Source organism: Indicator indicator, chromosome 26 (assembly GCF_027791375.1).
Source record: "Indicator indicator isolate 239-I01 chromosome 26, UM_Iind_1.1, whole genome shotgun sequence".
Taxonomy (NCBI): domain Eukaryota; kingdom Metazoa; phylum Chordata; class Aves; order Piciformes; family Indicatoridae; genus Indicator; species Indicator indicator.
The window spans coordinates 15078744-15096172 of NC_072035.1; the positions used below are offsets into that span (position 1 = coordinate 15078744).

Here is a 17429-nt window from a genome sequence, read left to right on the forward strand (position 1 = left end):
TTGGAGGGACTTCCCCTTGGCACTCGGGTCACAGTGGGCACTTGGACTCGCTGCCGTCCCCCTTCCCTGCTGTACTGGTGCTGCTGGCTCCTGCCTGCCGTGGCTGGGGCAGGCAGCATCTCTGCTCCCCTGCCCTGTATCACCCACAGCTGCCTGTCCCACTTCTCACGGAGCTTTTCTCCTCCCGCTGCAGGTGGCAGCCGACGCCTGGAGCCCAGCGCGGCCTGAGTGGGCACTCGACCATGCCAGGCTGTGCCCACGCCCTTGCCCAGCTGCCTGCTGCCCATCCCACCTGGCACCATGGGAGGATGCTTCTCGAAGCCCAAACCAGGTGACTGCCTTCCAGTGCCCTGCCCCACCCCACCCTGTCCCGTGGGCAGAAGTAGGTCAGTGCCAGCGGGTGCCAGCGGGGAATGTTAATTCTCGGCTCCTGCGGGGAGGATTAGCAGCCCTTAATCCCCACTCCGCCCCCCCCCCCCCCCAAATTCCTCACTGCTCTCACTTGCCAGGGCAGGGAGCTGTGTGGTGGCTGCAGCAGTGCAAGGGTGGTGGGCAGGCTGGAGGAGAGCTCAGCACATGCCCTGCAACTCTGTCCAAACACCTGCTGCCAGCTCTTCCCTGTCCCATCTCCCAGCTTCACAGAGTGCATCGAGCTGGAAGGGACCCTCCAAGGGCATCCTGTCCAACCTCCCTGCAGGCAGCAGGGACACCTCCAGCTAGAGCAGGCTGCACAGGGACACAGCAAGGCTGAGCTTGGATGTCTCCAGGGATGGGGCCTCAAGCACAGCCCTGGGCAGCCTGTTCCAGTGTCTCCCCAGCCTCACTGTGCACAACTTCTTCCTCATGTCCAACCTCAATCTGCCCTGCTCCAGTTCCAAACCATTGCTTCTCCTCCTTTCCCCACAGGCCCTTCTGAACAGTCCCTCCCCAGCCCTCCTGTAGGTCCCCTTCAGATCTTGAAATGCAGCTCTGAGATCTCCCTGGAGCCTTCTCCTCTCCAGGCTAACAACCCCAATTCTTTCAGTCTGTCTCCACAGTAGGGGTGCTTCCCTTGTTCCATCTCCTATCCCCAGCACCCTCCCTGATTGTGGCTCCCCATGGTGCCTGGGAGCAGAACTGTCCCCCCCCACACCATGTCTCACAGTGGGTTTGTGTGACAGTTGTCCCTGGACAGACGGATGTCTGTGGTTCCAGCACCTTCTTGCTGTGGCTGTGCTGATCTCTGGCCAGTCCTTAAGTTGGTCCCAGCTGGAAGACGATGACCAGGGAAGGACGAGGACCACCTACTACTTGGTTTCTTGGTGCTTTCTCAGTGTCACCACCCAGGCCAAGTCCTGAGGCTGCTCTGCTCTCTGGATTTTATTTTTTTGGTGAAGCTTCTCCATGTGTGTTGCGTCTGGTGGGGAAGGCAGCTGTAGGCACCTGGCCATCAATGTTCCCCTTGCCCTGCATGCTCCTGCCACAGCTGGGCATGGTGGGCTCCCTGCTCTGAAGTTTGGCTAAGGTGGGCACAGGGAGACCTGGTGGGGAAGTGTTGACACCAAGCCTTGTCCTGAGTCCCTGCTGGCAACAGGAGCATAAAATTCCACCATGATCTCTCCAGGGTTCACCACAGCCAGCAGCACCTGCACCACCCCGGTGATGCTCCATAGAGACCAGTGGGGAGGCTGGAGCAGTGGTGAGGACACACCTGGAATATTGCATCCAGTTCTGAGCTCCCCAGTTCAAGAGGGACAGGGATCTGCTGCAGAGAGTCCAAGAGAGGCTCCCAGGATGCTTGAGGGACTGGAGCAGTGCCCTGTGAGGAGAGGCTGAGAGCCCTGGGGCTGCTTAGTCTGGAGAAGAGAAGACTGAGAGGGGATTGAAGAAATGTTTCTAAAGAGCTGAGGGCTGGGGGGCAAGAGGCAGGGGCCAGGCTCTGCTCACTTGCCCCCTGGGATAGGACAAGGGGCAATGGAGAGAAAGTGCAGCACAGGAGGTTCCACCTCAACAGGAGGAGGAACTTCTTCCCTGGGAGGCTCCCAGAGCACTGGAACAGGCTGCCCAGAGAGGTTGTGGAGTCTCCTTCTGTGGAGACTTTCCAGCCCCCTCTGGATGCATTCCTGTGTGACCTGTGCTGGATTCTATGGTCCTGCAGGGGGGTTGGACTGGATGATCTTTGGAGGTCCCTTCCAACCCCTAACAGCCTGTGTGTGAAGCTCCCTTTGGGGAGAGCTCCCATCCTGCAGCTTGGTCTGGCCACATGAAGGGGAGCTGAAGGATGACCCTGTCTGGTTACCTGCTTGTGCCCAAGAGCAAGGGGAACCAGAAAGTGGCACTGATCTGTCAGATCCAGCTGCATCCACACCCAGCCCTTGTGGGCAAAGAGAAAGTCTTTTTTGGGGACTTTTTATTGTCAATTTGTCTTCATTGCCTCAGGCAGCAGGGGAGATTTAGACTGGAGATTAGGAAGGTGGTGAAGGTGGGGAGACTCTGGAACAGGTTGCCCAGGGAAGTTGTGTCTGCCCCCTCCCTGGAGGTGTTCAAGGCCAGGCTGGATGAGGCCTTGAGCAACCTGGGCTGGTGGGAGGTGTCCCTGCCCATGGCAGGGGGGTTGGGGACTGGAGAATCTTTAAGGTCCTTTCCAACCCAACCCATTCCATGAGTCTATGAATAAGGTGGTAGTGTGGAGTAGGGACAGAGCTGGATCCTGCTCTGCAGGTCCTGTAGAGGGATGGATGAAGGCTCCAAGAGTCTCTCTGGTGACAGTAGTCACCAAACCATTTTGTGGATCTATGAACTTCAGGTTGAAGGACTTGAAAGGTCAGAGGGGTCACAGAAGCAGTGACCCCCACCAAGCATCCACTGAGTGAGGTCTTCTTCTTAGGCTTTGCAAGGCATAAGGAGAGCATAAAGCAAGGATTTTGCCCTTGTGCTGTGATGCTTTCTGGGTGGCATTTGGCACTGCCAGCTGCAGCTCTCTTTCATGAAAACCCACACTGCTGCTGTCCTGCTTTGGGATGTTTTAAAAGGGGTGGAAACCCATCCAGGAATCAATGTCTTTGTTGACTGAACTTGTGAACAAAGTCTGCTGGCAGCTTCCCTTCCTTTTGCCTAGCATCAGCAGGATTTGTGTTTAGCCTTGGACTGGTGGAGGCAGGGAAATGCTCTGCTCTGCAGGCACATTTCTCGAGCTGCAGGTTTTCATGTAGGGCTGGATTTGCATAGCCAGGGCCAAGTGCCTGGAAATCCCATCCTGCAGCTAAGGCTCTCCCTGCAACTCTGGGCTTCATTAGCACTCTTCAAAGGCTCTTGACAAGCGTTTCCCTTTCCCCCACCAGCCCCTGCTTAGTGCAGCGCTGACTGTGGTGCTTCCTCCGCAGCCCTGCTGATCAAACCTGCCAAGGCAGTTAGGTAAAGAGAGGCATCTGCAGAGCCCCAACGTGCTGGCAAAGAGGGCTGGGGGATGGTTTGTCCTTCCTGTTTCTTGTAGGAGCTGTGCACCATCACTGGTGGTCTTCTCCAGTTCCAGTGGCATCCTGGTTTGCATCAGAAGTGCTGTGTCCAGCAGGAGCAGGGAGGGGATTGTCCTCTTGTCCTCAGCTCTGGTGAGGCCACAGCTTGAGTGTAGTGTCCAGTTTTGGGCACCTCAACATAAGAGAGGTGTGGAGGTGCTGGAGCCAGGGCAGAGGAGGGCAAGGAAGCTGTGAAGGGCCTGGAGAAGAAATCTGGTGAGGGGTGGCTGAGGGAGCTGGGGATGGTTAGTTTAGAAAGGAGTAGGGTGAGAGGAGACCTCATTGCTGTCTACAGCTATCTGCAAGGAGGTTGTGGAGAGGCTGCTGCTGGTCTCTTCTCACAGGTCATGAGAACAAGAGAGAATGGCCTCAAGCTGCCACTGGGTAGGTTTAGACTGGACATTAGGAAACCTTTTTTCCCAGCAGGAGTGGTCAGGGATTGGAATGTGCTGCCCAGGGAGGTGGTGGAGTCCCCAGCCCTGGATGTGTTTAAAAGTGGTTTGGTGCTTGGGGATGTGGTTTAGGGGTGAACCTTGTAGAGTAGGGTTCTGGGTTGGACTTGGTAATGCTGAGGCTCTTTTCCAACCTGAATGTTTCTGTGACCCTGATTTCTGTTAAAAAGCCACCTGTTGCCTGGATGAAGGAGAAGCAAGTAAGGCAGGGACAGAGCAGAGCTGTTTCCCCCATCACAGATTCATAGAATGGGTGGGAAGGGACCATAAAAATCACCCAGTTCCAGCCCCACCCTGCCATGGGCAAGGACACTCACCACAAGACCACATTGCTGAAGGCCTCATCCAACCTGGCCTTGAACACCTCCAAGGAGAGGGCATCCACAATCTGCCTGGGCAACCTGTTCCTGTGTCTCCCCACCCTCACTGTCAAGAATTTCTTCCTAATCTCCAATCTCAGTCTGCCCTCTTCCAGCTTCAGTCAGTGCTGTTTCGACATGAAAGGAGCATTTCAGGTGCAGTCTGGTGTCAATGTCAAAAACAAATACTCAGGAATTTTTATCTGCTCCATCACTGTGGCCAGCAGGGACAGGGAGGTGACCATCCCCCATGGGGAGCTACAGACAGGGAGGTGACAACCCCATGGGGAGCTACAGACTTGGGGATGTGTGGTTGGAAAGCTGCAGCTCAGAGAGGGACCTAGGGCTGTTGGTTGGCAGTCAGTGCCCAGGAGGCAGCAGTGCCCAGGTGGCCAAGCAGGCCAAGGGCATCCTGGCTTGGGTTAGAAACAGGGAGGGCAGCAGGGACAGGAGGTGACCATCCCCCTGTGCTCAGCACTGCTGAGGCCACACCTGAGGGTTGTGCTCAGCTCTGGGTCCCTCACTGCAGGAAGGACATGGAGGGGCTGGAGCCTGTCCAGAGAAGGGCAAGGAGGCTGCAGAAGGCCCTGGAGCACCTGGGCCATGAGGAGGGGCTGAGGGAGCTGGGGGTGTGGAGGCTGGAGAAGAGGAGGCTGAGGGGAGACCTCCTTGCTCTCTGCAGCTCCCTGAGGGGAGGTTGCAGTGAGGAGGGGGCAGCCTCTGCTCCTTGGGGGCAAGGGACAGGCCCAGAGGCAATGGCTCCAAGCTGCAGCAGGGGAGGCTCAGGCTGGAGCTCAGGAACTCTTTCTGCCCTGGAAGGCTTCTCCAAGCTTGGCAGAGGCTGCCCAGGGCAGTGCTGCAGTGCCCATCCCTGGAGGGGTTCCAGCAGCTGTGGAGCTGGTGCTGAGGGCCGTGGCTCAGTGGTGCCCCTGCAGTGCTGGGTGAGGGCTGGACTGGATGAGCTTGCAGCTCTCTTCCCACTGGATGTTTTCTGTGACTCTGTGATCTTCCTCTATCTGAAGGAGACCCTCAGGCCCCCTGAGCACCCCCAGCATTTCCTGAGCTAACCTTGGCATTGCACACACAACTGCTGTCTGGCAGGAAGACCTTTGGATGAGCAGATCACTGCTACAAGAGCTTTGGGAGGGGTTGGGAATGGATGGGGAGGGGGTAGGGCCCTGTGAGAGTTAATAACTGTGCTGCCTGTACCAGAGGCAGCCCTGCAGACAGGCTGCTGCAGCAGCTCCTGACCCCATCCTGGTATTTAAATGTTTAATGTGGAGCTCGTGTTCCAGCAGCAGGGATCTGCTGCTGCTTCCAGTGCTGCAATCCCGTGATGCCAGATCCTCTTCTGAAGCTTCCGCTTCTCAATCTCTGCAGAGTTTTGGTTTGTTTTGTTTTTTTCCCCCCTCCTGGGTGCATGATGCATAAGCAAGGAGCTGCCAGCTGGCACCGTGTGGGATGCCAGTAGCTGCTCCCAGCCAGGCAGCCAGGCCAGGATGGCATGGAAAAGGAACCCTCGTGTGCCTTGGAGCTGCAGCAGCCCTGTCCCTGCACTGGGCATGGGAGAGGCATTTGAAAAACCTCTGTGCTGGGCATGGGAGAGGGGTAGGCAAAATCTCTACACCAGGCATGGGAGAGGGGTTTGCAAAACCTCTACACTGCGTGACCCTGCTCTGGTAGAGAGGTTGGATTGGATGATGTCTGGAGGTCCCTTCCAACTCCAAGCAGGGTCACCCAGGGCAGCTCACACAGGAACACAGCCAAGATGGCTTTGGAAAGGCTCCAGAGAAGGAGACTCCACAACCTCTCTGGGCAGCCTGCTCCAGGCCTCCAGCACCCTCACTCCAAACAAGTTTCTCCTCATGTTGAAGTGGAACTTCCTGGCTTCCAGCTCATCCCTTTGGCTCCTTGTCCTGTCACGGGGCACCACCAAACAGACCCTGGCCCCTTCATTCTGACACCCATCCCTCAGATATTGATAGGCATGGATCAATGTTTGACAAACCTCTGCACTGAGCATGGGAGAGTCAGGGGGGGTTGGACTGAATCACAGAATCAACTAGGTTGGAAGAGACCTCCAAGATCATCAAGTCCAACTGATCACCCAACCCTATCTAATCAACCTGACCATGGCACTAATTGGATGCTCCAACCCTTACCATTCTGTGATTGATTCCCAAAGGAATCAATAAAATATGTTTGTTTTGGTGCCTTTCAGCTCCTTCAAAGTCGGAGGCAGAATGGCAGCAAAACCTCCATCTTAACTTCGACAAAACTTTCTGTTTGTTCCTGCAGTTGAAGTGAAAATTGAAGTTGTGATACCTGAGAAGGAGAGGAGCAAGGAGGAGATGTCTCCCAATGGGAAAGCTAGCCCCCTGATCTACAAAGTCAATGGCACTGCCCGGCATTACCACCTGGAGGAGCATCCCGTTGCCAGCAATCCCTACCACAACCCAAAGGATGTGGTGGAAGCTTCTGTGTGCCACATGAAGGACCTGGAGAATGGACAGTAAGTGCCTAGAGTGTCTGCAGGTAAAAACCTAAGAGGCCTCACAACTCAAAGTGAATCCCTTCTCCCTGTTCTCTTGAGTTCCTGAAAGTCATGGTTTAGCTTAGTGAAACAATGAAATAAAACAGGGCCACCAAAGATGAGCAGAAGGCTGGAGAACCTCTCTTAACAATGACAAACTGAAAGAATTGGGGTTGTTCAGCCTGGAGAAGAGAAGGCTCCAGGGAGACCTCAGAGCTGCATTTCAAGATCTGAAGGAGACCTCCAGGAAGGCTGGGGAGGGACTGTTCAGAAGGGGCTGTGGGGATAGGAGGAGAGGCAATGGTTTGGAACTGGAGCAGGGCAGATTGAGGTTGGACATGAGGAGGAAGTTGTGCACAGTGAGGCTGGGGAGACACTGGAACAGGCTGCCCAGGGCTGTGCTTGAGGCTCCATCCCTGGAGACATCCAAGCTCAGCCTTGCTGTGTCCCTGTGCAGCCTGCTCTAGCTGGAGGTGTCCCTGCTGCCTGCAGGGGGGTTGGACAGGATGCCCTTGGAGGGTCCCTTCCAACCCAATGCAGTCTGTGAGGAGACCTTAGAGCAGCCTTCCAGTACCTGAAGGGGGTCCACAAGAAAGCTTGGGAGGGACTTTTCGCAAGGGCTTGTAGTTACAGGATGAGGGGCAAGGAATTAAAGCTAGAGGAGAGCAGATTGAGACTGGAGATTAGGAAGAAATTCTTTAGAGTGAGGGTGGTGAGACACTGGAACAGCTTGCCCAGGGAGGTCATGGATGTCCCCCCTTGAAGGTGTTCAAGGCCAGGCTGGATGAGGCCTTGAGCAACCTGGGCTGGTGGGAGGTGTCCCTGCTGCCTGCAGGGGGGTTGGCCAAGATGACCTTGGAGGGTCCCTTCCAGCCCAATGCAATCTCTGAAGCTGTGAACCACAGATAACTGTTCCTTTCCCCCAGAAGTTCTGCCCTTCCCTGCATGATCTGCCCTGGGACTTGTCTCAGGAAGCTGTGATGTCTACCAGAATGGCTGCAGGGGCTCTGCTTAGCTGGCCTCAGGCAGCCCTGATGAGTTTTGCTAGGCCGCAGCAGTGGCACCATGCAGCATGGGCAGCACCACAGAGCAGAGAGGCTGAGTGGCCATCCCTGCTGCAGTGCCTGCCTCTTCCAGATGAGCTCAGCTCTTTCAAGCTGCTCATTCACCAAAGATGCAGCTTTCCCTTTTTTTTTTTTTTTTTTTTTTTTTTTTTTTTTGCTGATGGCAGCAGCTTTCAGTTCTGAGCAGCTTCACCACCCTGATTTCACATCCCTGTGAAGCCTGCAAAGTGCTTGTTGGGGGTCAGGGTGCTTCCCAGGCTGTTTTTTTTTTCCTTTTCTGGGGTAGATGTGGCTTTCATGCTGCATCTTTTGTTGGACTGGTCGCCAGCATCACAGCAGGCTCAGTCCTTCTGGGAAAGGAACCAGTTGGAAACAGCTTTTGTTCCAGTGAGAGAGTGATATCAGGTCTGTGGAACACAGCAGGAGTCTGGCATCTCTTTGCTTTAAACTGAACTACCAATGTTCTAGAATAATCCAGGTACTGCAGCCTCCTTTGGGCTAAACTTGGGGGTGCTGGTTGCTGAGAAGCTCCCCAGGAGCCAGCAGTGCAACCCAGCAGGCAGCTGTGTGCTGGGCTGCAGCCAGAGGAGTGTGGGCAGCAGGGCAGGAGAGGGGACTCTGCCCTTGGCTCTGCTCTGCTGAGACCCCACCTCCAATCCTGCCTCCAGTTCTGCTGTCCCCAGCATGAGAAGAACACAGAGCTGTGGAGAGAGTACAGAGGAGGCCACAAAGATGATCCAAGGGCTGGAGCAGCTCTGCTGTGAGGACAGGCTGAGGGAGCTGGAGGTGTTCAGCCTAGAGAAGACTCCAGGGGAACCTTAGAGCTGCATTCCAGTACCTGAAGGGTTCCTACAGGAAGGCTGCAGAGGGACTTTTCCTAAGAGGGACAAGGGGGAATGGTTTGAAGCTGAGGGAGAGCAGGGTTAGACTACCCTAACACAAGAGAGACATGGACCTGCTGGAGAGGGTCCAGAAGAGGCCACACAGATGATCAGAGGGCTGCAGAACCTCTGCTGTGGGGACAGGCTGGGAGAGTTGGGGCTGTTCAGCCTGGAGAAGAGAAGGCTCCAGGAGACCTCAGAGCTGCATTTCAAGATCTGAAGGGGACCTCCAGGAGGGCTGGGGAGGGACTGTTCAGAAGGGGCTGTGGGGATAGGAGGAGAGGCAATGGATTGGAACTGGAGCAGGGCAGATTGAGGTTGGACATTAGGAGGAAGTTGTGCACAGTGAGGCTGGGGAGAGACTGGAACAGGCTGCCCAGGGCTGTGCTTGAGGCCCCATCCCTGGAGACATCCAAGCTCAGCCTTGCTGTGTCCCTGTGCAGCCTGCTCTAGCTGGAGGTGTCCCTGCTGCCTGCAGGGGGGTTGGACAGGATGCCCTTGACAGGTTCCTTCCAACCAAATGAACTCTATCTGTGATCCCATCATGCTGTGCAAGCAAAGAGCCATCCCAGAGGAGCCTTTCCTCACTCTAAGTAGCCTGAGGGATTTTTCCAAGATGCTTCTCCTGAGTATTGTGCTGGGCAGGGTGTGCATGGCATGGGCACAGCAGTAGAGCAGGGCACTGGCACAAGCCCTCACTCACCTCTGCATGGTGTCAGTGGAATCTGCCAGCACAAGGCACTCTTTCTGCCTACCCTTTCTATCTTTCAAGGTCCAAGGTGGCATCAGCAAAACCTGTAAAAGATACTGGAGGATCAGCTGTAGCACTGCTGTACCCAGGCACCACCCCAGCAGGCTGACTGGGAGAGGTCAATAGCTGCAGGCAGCAAACAGCCCCCAGTTCTCCCTCAGCCCCTGGGCAAAGGTCCTCCACAGGGCACAGCTGAGCTGAGCTGGGGCTTCCCAGTGGGGAGTGGGGCAGCAGGAGCAATTCCCAGGTGAGGAAGTAGCTCAGCAGGGATCAGTAAATCATCATCCAGAGGGAGTGTGGGGCTGGGAGCCTTGCAGGGGGCTGCTGGGAGCCTTGCAGGGGGCTGCCTGCTGCCTTGAAGACCCCACGTCTGGGGTGGGGTTTGTTTTTTTGACCTTCTGGGATCATGCAGTTCCTTGGGTGAGTTGTAAACCTATCCTCCTATCTTATCTTATCTTCCCCTGGAGTTATGGTTGTCATTTAACCCCAGTTTTTATCTGAGGAATGCAGTAGGGCTTGTCCTACTCTAATCCCCTTCTGCTGATGGAAGGTCCTCCAAGTGCCAAGTGTCCTAGGCAGGGAGGGAGCAGAGTTGCAAAGCTGGGGACTGCGGCTGCCAAATTATTGGGGCCAAGTGGCTCCCAAGGGCAGATGTGGTTAGTTCTGCTGCTGGATCACAGGATCACAGGATATCAGAAGTTGGAAGGGACCTCCAGAGATCATCAGGTCCAAGCCCCCTGCCAGAGCAGGATCACTTAGGGGAGTCTGCACAGGAATGCATCCAGGTGGGGTTGGAAAGTCTCCAGAGGAGACTCCACAACCCCCCTGGGCAGCCTGTTCCAGGGCTCTGTCACCCTCACTGCAAAGAAGTTTCTCCTCATGTTGAGCTGAAATCTTCTACGTTCTAGTTTGAACTCCTTGTTCCTTGTCTTATCACTGTGAACCACCAAACAGAGCCTGGCCCCCTCCCCTTGCCCCCCACCCCTCAGCTATTGATAGACATTGATCAGATCCCTCTCAGCCTTCTCTTCTCCACACTAAACAGCCCCAGGGCTCTCAGGCTCTCTTCACAGGGGAGATGCTCAAGTCCCCTAAGCATCCTCCTGGCTCTCTGTTGGATTCTCTCCAGCAGGTCTCTGTCTCTCTTCAACTGGGGAGCCCCAAACTGGACACAGGATTGCAGCTGTGGTCTCAGCAGGGCAGAGCAGAGGGGGAGCAGAACCTCCCTAGCCCTGCTGGCCACACTTTTCTTGCTGCACTCCAGGATCCCATTGGCTCTCTTGGCCCCAAGGGCACATTGCTGTCTCAGGCAGAACTTGCTGTCCACCAGCACCCCAAGGTCTTTCTCTGTGGAGCTGCTCTCCAGCAGGGCAGCCTCTAACCTGTGCTCAGGGAAGATGTGATGAGTCCTGCTGCTGGGTTCACCTGAGGTGGCATGGAAAGGGAGCATTTGCTGGCTAGTGAGATGGGTGATGCAGGTAGAGCAGGCACCTGCATGAAAATTTGCCCCAGGTGGTGCTACAGTAGTGCTGCCAGGCTGAGCACTGGCCTCACCACCATGGCTGCAACAATCATAGAATCCTAGAATGGTCTAGGTAGGGAGGGACCTCAGGGGTCATCAGCTGGGATGCCTCCCAGCTAGGCTTGGGTGCTCAAGGCCTCATCCAACCTGGCCTTGCAAAAGCCACAAAAATCCCCTGGGCAGGTGGGGGAGGCCCTCAGTGGTTCCCAGGCAGGCCTGGGCAGCTGGCTGCTGGGGGGGCAGTACCACCACACTGGTGCAGAGGTGCAGGGCTGCAGGTTGGCTCTCACCTGAGAGCTATGGGAGTTGGAGAGGGTTTGCCAAAATGCTGCTCTTCAGCACTAGTGACATCATCAAGCACTCAGCAGCTGGGGATGCTTCAGAGCTCTTTCATTGAATCACAGAATTGTTTGGCTTGGAAAAGCCCTCCAGGGTCATCCAGTGCAACCAGCAACCCAACACCACCATGGCCACCAAACCACGGCCCCAGTTATCATGGCCACACGTTTTTTGAACCCCTCTAGGCATGGGGACTCCACCACCTCCCTGGGCAGCCTGTTCCAGTCCCTGATCACTCTGGCAGCAAAGAAATTTTTCTTCATCTCCAACCTAACCCTCCCCTGACACAATTTCAAGCCATTTCCTCTTGTTCTGCCACCTGAGAATAGGGGGAAGAGACTAACCCCCACCTCAGCCTCCTTTCAGGTAGAAAGCATTGAGGTCTCCCCTCAGCCTCCTCTTCTCCAGACTAAACCAGCCCAGGTCCCTCAACTGCTCCTCACCAGCCCTGTTCATGTTCTTACAGACAAGGTAAGGTGCATGATCTGCAAAGAGATGCTCTTGGTTGGGACAGGGTGAGCGGAGCCTCAGCCTGTCTTGGCTGCTTGAGGACAAGGTGACTGCAGCTGATGTGACCCAGAGAGCCTGAAAAATGCAGAGCTTTGTGTGTAAAAGATCCCTGCTGTGCTAATCAGCTTTTGTCCAGGGTCCCACAGAGCTGCTGTGGCCTTTCAAAGTGCACCTGAAGCTCTCTGGGGGAAGGCTCAGGGGCTGAGTTGGTTCCTGTGCCAAGCCCAGGGCTGAGGAGGAAAAGCCCCTTGGAGCTGCAGAGCTGGGGCCAGAGGTCCAGCACAGGCAAGCAGGTCTGTGTGAGCTTCCCTCTGCAAAAACAGCTGAGGGAACCAGCAGGGAGGGAGGTGTCTGCTGTCCTGAGGCGTTTGTCAGGAGAAGGTGACACTGGTTGTTGATGCTGGGATGTGGCCAGGACCAGACCCCAAGGCTGGAGTACATAAAAGGTCAGAGCTACTTCTGCTGGGTTTCCATGCTCAGGAATGCTGAATTTGCTTTGAATCAACACAAGACTGGCAGGGAACAGCTGAGCTGCTGAGGCCAGGAGGGGAGGAGGCATTGCAGGAAGCACAGTTAGGTTTCTGGATTCCCACCACATGCTTTATTCTGATACCTTCTCCTGGGATGGAGATCACCAACCACTTCCTGAGCAGCTGGGGAGGTGCTTTGCCTCACCTCTTGGGACAGTGGCAGGTGAAGAAGCTGCCATTCAACAGCCCAGCTCAGAGGCCCCCGGGGTGGGAGCAGCGCAGCCACCTCCTCAGCTGCTCAGTCACAGCAGGGGCTGAGCCACAGCCCTAAGTCCCCTGAAGCTAGTGGTGAGCAAGTTGAAGCTGGTGGTGAGCTTGGTGGGAGCAGGGCTGGGCATGCAGAGCAAGAGGGTGGTGCCTGTTGCCCAGTGGGTGATTCTCTGCTAAGTATTTTCCATGCTCCTCCTCCCCAGGATGCGGGAAGTGGACCTGGGCTGCGGGAAGGCTCTGCTCATCAAGGAGAGCGGCGAGTTCCATGCTCTGGGACACAAATGTCCCCACTATGGGGCTCCCCTGGTCAAAGGTTAGTCTGCATCCCAGCCCAGGAGACTAAGCAAGGGCATCCCAGTGTTGGCAGAAGAGAGCCCAGAGATACAGAATCACAGAATCACAGAATCAACCAGGTTGGAAGAGACCTTCGAGATCCTCAAGTCCAACTGATCACCCAACCCTCACTAATCAACTAGACCATGGCACTAAGTGCCTCATTCAGGCTCTTCTTTAAACACTTCCAGGGACATTGGCCCCCACCACCTCCCTGGGCAGCCCATTCCAATCCCTCTTATTGTGAAGAACTTCTTTCTAAGCTTAAACCTAAACCTCCCCTGGCACAGCTTGAGACTGTGTCCTCTTGTTCTGCTGCTGCTTGCCTGGGAGAAGAGCCCAACCCCCACCTGGCTACAACCTCCCCTCAGGTAGCTGTAGACAGCAATGAGGTCTCCCCTGAGCCTCCTCTTCTCCAGGCTGAACACCCCCAGCTCCCTCAGCCTCTCCTCACAGGGCTGTGCTCCAGACCCCTCCCCAGCTTTGTTGCCCTTCTCTGGACACAGTCCAGCATCTCAATGTCCCTCTTAAACTGAGGAGCCCAGAACTGGACACAGCACTCAAGGTGTGGCCTGAGCAGAGCTGAGTCCAGGGCAGGATGACTTCCCTGCTCCTGCTGGCCACACTATTGCTGATGCAGGCCAGGATGCCATTGGCCAGCTTGGCCACCTGGGCACACTGCTGGCTCCTGTTCAGCCTCCTGTCCCCCAGCATCCCCAGGTCCCTTTCTGCCTGGCTGCTCTCCAGCCACTCTGTCCCCTGTTGACAGTTCTGTCAACAGCTGCCAAGCACAGGGTGGTGCTGTGCCCCATGCTCAGTGTTATCTCAGCAACTTCTCATGGTAGGAGAGCACAGGCAGAGGGCTGGGGGTGGCACAGACCTCCTGGGAGTAGTTTGCCACAGGCCTGGTTTGCTGGTGACCCCAGCTTGCCATTGCTGCTCACGGGGCTGGGGCTTCTTTGGGTGACTTTGAAGCACAAAGTGCCAAGGGCACCATCCAAGTCAGCTTCTGCTTCACTCTCTAGCTGGAGCTGAACCTCTCCTGGGTGGCATGGAGTGGCTGCAGCTCCCTGTCCCCAAGCAAAGCCTGGGGCTGTGGGCTCTGAGGGCTCTGCTTATTGTTTCCCAGCTGCAGCAACAACTCTGCTCTGCCATGTCTCCTGCAGGGGTTTTGTCCAAAGGAAGAATTCGCTGTCCCTGGCATGGAGCTTGCTTCAACATCACCACAGGAGACATAGAGGACTTTCCTGGCTTGGACAGTTTACCCAGGTTCCAGGTGAGACCTTTGCTCTTGCAGCAGCAGAGATCACAAAATTACAGCATGGTTTGGCTTGGAAGGGACCTGTCAAGGCCATACAATCCAACTTCCCTTCAGTCAGCAGGGACATCCCCAAACAGAGCAGGTTGCTCAGAGCTACAACCAACCTCACCTGCAATGGTTCCAGGCACAGAGCATCTCCCACCTCTCTGGGCAGCCTGGAACAGGCTCTCCCCACCCTCAGTGTCAAACATTTCTGCCTTCTCTCCACTACGAGTCTCCTTCTTTCAGTTTCAAACCATCACCCCTTGGCCTGGCACAACAGGCCCTGATCAGAAGTCTGTCCCCAGCTTTCTGAGCAGCCCTTTCAGCACTGAAAGGCCACCAGAAGGTCTCCCTGGAGCCTTCTCTTCTCCAGGCTGAACCAGCCCAACTCTCTCAGCCTGGCCCTGGACAGCAGAGGGCTTCCAGCCCTCCCAGCATTGCTGTGGCCTCCTCTGGTCCCTCTCCAATATGTCCTTGTCTGTGCTGAGGACTCCAGAGCAGGCCCCAGCACTGCAGGTGAGGTCTCAGCAGAGTGCAGCAGAGGGGCAGAATCCCCTCCCTGCCCCTGCTGCCCACACTGCTGGGGATCAGCCCAGGACAGGCTGGGGTTGACAGTGCTCAGTGCTGGCTCATCTCCAGCTTTGGACCCCCAGCACCCCAAGGCCTTCTCCACAGGGCTGCTCTCCAGCCCTTCATCCCCCAGCCTGGACTGGTTCTGGGGACTGTCCAAACCTAGGTGCAAAACCTTTCAGTTTTGGCCTCACTGAACCTCTTGAGATTCACTCTGGCTGACTTCTCCAGCCCCTCTGGATGGATCCCATCTCATCCACCAGAGCACTCAGTTTGGTGTCATCTGCAAGATGGCTGTTTCCATTGGGATAAGCAATGCCCTTTGAAGATGTGGAGCATCTGTTTTCCAAGCACATTCTGTAGTGGCCAGTGGAGAGCAGCACCTTACCTAGCAGTTCAACCTCCTCCCAGCAGCTCCCCTTGCATCCAGCCATGGGCATCAGACACCTCCTGGGAATCACAGGCTCACAGGGTGTTAGGGGTTGGAAAGGACCTCAGGAGGTCAAGTCCAACCCCCCTGCACCAGAGCAGGACCATAGAATCTAGCACAGGTCACACAGGAACACATCCAGATGGGTCTTGAAAGTCTCCACAGAAGGAGACTCCACAACCTCTCTGGGCAGCCTGTTCCAGTGCTCTGTGACCCTTACAGTAAAGAAGTTCTTCTTTATGTTGAGGTGGAACCTTCTGGAACCTGAGTGTGGAGGTACAGCATGGGAGGTGCCTTTAGGAGGAGTGGGGTGGGCTTGAGAACTGAGGCTGTGAGCCTGAGAGAAGTCAGGTTCCACAGTGCCCACCCAGGGCATAGTTGCTGTGAGACGGGAAACAGCCCAGAGCCTCCGACTGGGCTGAACCCTGCCATGACCAGAGCCACCCTGGCAGGAGAGCTGGTGAGGTGGCTGCTCTGTTTGGTAGTGGTTGCACACAGGAAGTCCTTCTCCTTCCCATGCTGGAGGTATTCTCTGTCCTGCAAACCAGCACTGTTGTGTGGCCCTCAGGTGAAGATCGAGAAGGAGAAGGTCTACATCCGAGCCAGCAAGCAGGTGAGAGGGGCCACTGGCATCCCAAAACCAAGGCCAAGGTTTGGCTTTCTGCTCTGTGTGCATGGGGGGTGGGAAATGCTTCCTTTGGGCCCTCTGGGAGGTCTGGGCAGAAGGACACCTGAACATCCAACATGAATGAGGCAAAGATCCACCCAGTCCGGTCCTGTCTCCAGCAGCAACCTCTGGCTGCAGCCCAGCACGCAGCTGCCTTCTGGGCTTCATGAGGGCACTGCTGGCTCCTGGGGAGCTTCTCAGCAACCAACACACCCAAGTCAAGTCCAGCACCTTCTTGAGAGGCACACAAGCTCTGCTTAGGTGCAAGATAAGCTTCTGATGGGACTTCTGCATCTCCATCTCACCTGTTGGCTGCAGAGCCACACCACGACCCCCCAGAGTTGTCTCTGACCCAGCTCTGTCTAGCTGGATGGATTTGCAGAAGGGGAGCAATTTCTTTTTCTTTTGTAGCCTGTAAAGGGGTAGTGCCCTGGGTGGTGGGAAGGTATTTGTATGAGCACAGCTTTGGAGTCCTCGGCTGCAAGGGCCCAGTTGCTTCCCTCTCTCCAAGCTGGTTTATGCCAAGAGTGTTGCTGTCCCCTTTTCTGCTCAGCTACCCAGGTTAAAGGTGAGAAAAGAGAATGATTTTTCCTCTTGTTGTTGGTGGCACAGGCTCTGCAGACACAGAGGAGGACGAAGATGATGGCCAAATGCATCTCATTGAGCAACTACAACCTGAGCAGTACCAACGTGCTGATCATCGGTGCAGGTACCGGGTGGCAGGCACAGGGACTGCCACAGGTGTCCCCTCCTGGGGAGGGTGTGCAGAGAACAGGGGAGCTGTGCCCTGCATCTTCTGTCACTCCTCCTGCATGACTCCCCCACACCAGAGGGGCTTCCTGGGCCTTTTTGTCCTACATGGTCCAGAGGTGTGCCTGTGCCTGTGGTCCATGGAGCTTTGGAGTCCCCTGTCACGGTTCTTTGTAGCGGGTACCCTAAACCCTCTTCCCTCTACATCCTCCCCAGGCAGCCCCTGATTTCCTTTTCACTTGGAGTCTGCACATCACCACCTCATCCCACTGCAGCTGCCTGCAGCTCCAAAGCTTAGCACCCCGAAGTGCTTCTCTGCAGAGAAATTCTTCCACTTGCCCAGAAAATACCAAATCCCTGCAAGAAACTACAAACCTGATGAGCTCCTTTTCCTTCTCTCTTGTCCCAGCTCCATCTGTGTCATGCAGCTTTGGTAGAAAGGTTGATGGGGGTGAATCCCACCTACCAAGTTTGCCTGTTTCTGGAGTATGCTGGATGCCAGGGCTGGACCATGGTGAAAAGGAGGGTGGGAGGAGGACACAAAGTGTCCAGCATTGGAACTGGGACTGGGTGGAGGGAACACTGCAATCACCTGCTCCTCTCATTGCAGCTGGAGGAGAGGGGAAAAGCAGCCAGGGTAGTTTTTCCCCTTGCTGCTGGGCAACATTTTTCCCTTCCTTGTGTCCCTGCTGTTTGTTGACTGAAAGTCAGGGTGTGACATCCCTGCTCCC

General features: G+C 55.7%; 1 protein-coding gene across 3 annotated transcripts in view; it reads left to right on the forward strand.

Moving 5' to 3' along the window:
* Nucleotides 1-300: 300 nt before the first annotated feature.
* Nucleotides 301-17429, forward strand: part of AIFM3 (apoptosis inducing factor mitochondria associated 3) — a 42266-nt gene continuing 25137 nt past the window's right edge. For 2 of the 3 annotated variants that reach the window (XM_054392668.1, XM_054392670.1), the window contains exons 1-6: nucleotides 301-331; nucleotides 6604-6817; nucleotides 12849-12958; nucleotides 14145-14254; nucleotides 15850-15894; nucleotides 16561-16657. In XM_054392668.1, coding sequence (XP_054248643.1) covers nucleotides 301-331; nucleotides 6604-6817; nucleotides 12849-12958; nucleotides 14145-14254; nucleotides 15850-15894; nucleotides 16561-16657 — 607 coding nt within the window. Of the gene's footprint in view, nucleotides 346-1654; nucleotides 1659-6603; nucleotides 6818-12848; nucleotides 12959-14144; nucleotides 14255-15849; nucleotides 15895-16560; nucleotides 16658-17429 lie in introns of all 3 variants that reach the window. The other variant, XM_054392669.1, reaches the window with a different exon arrangement.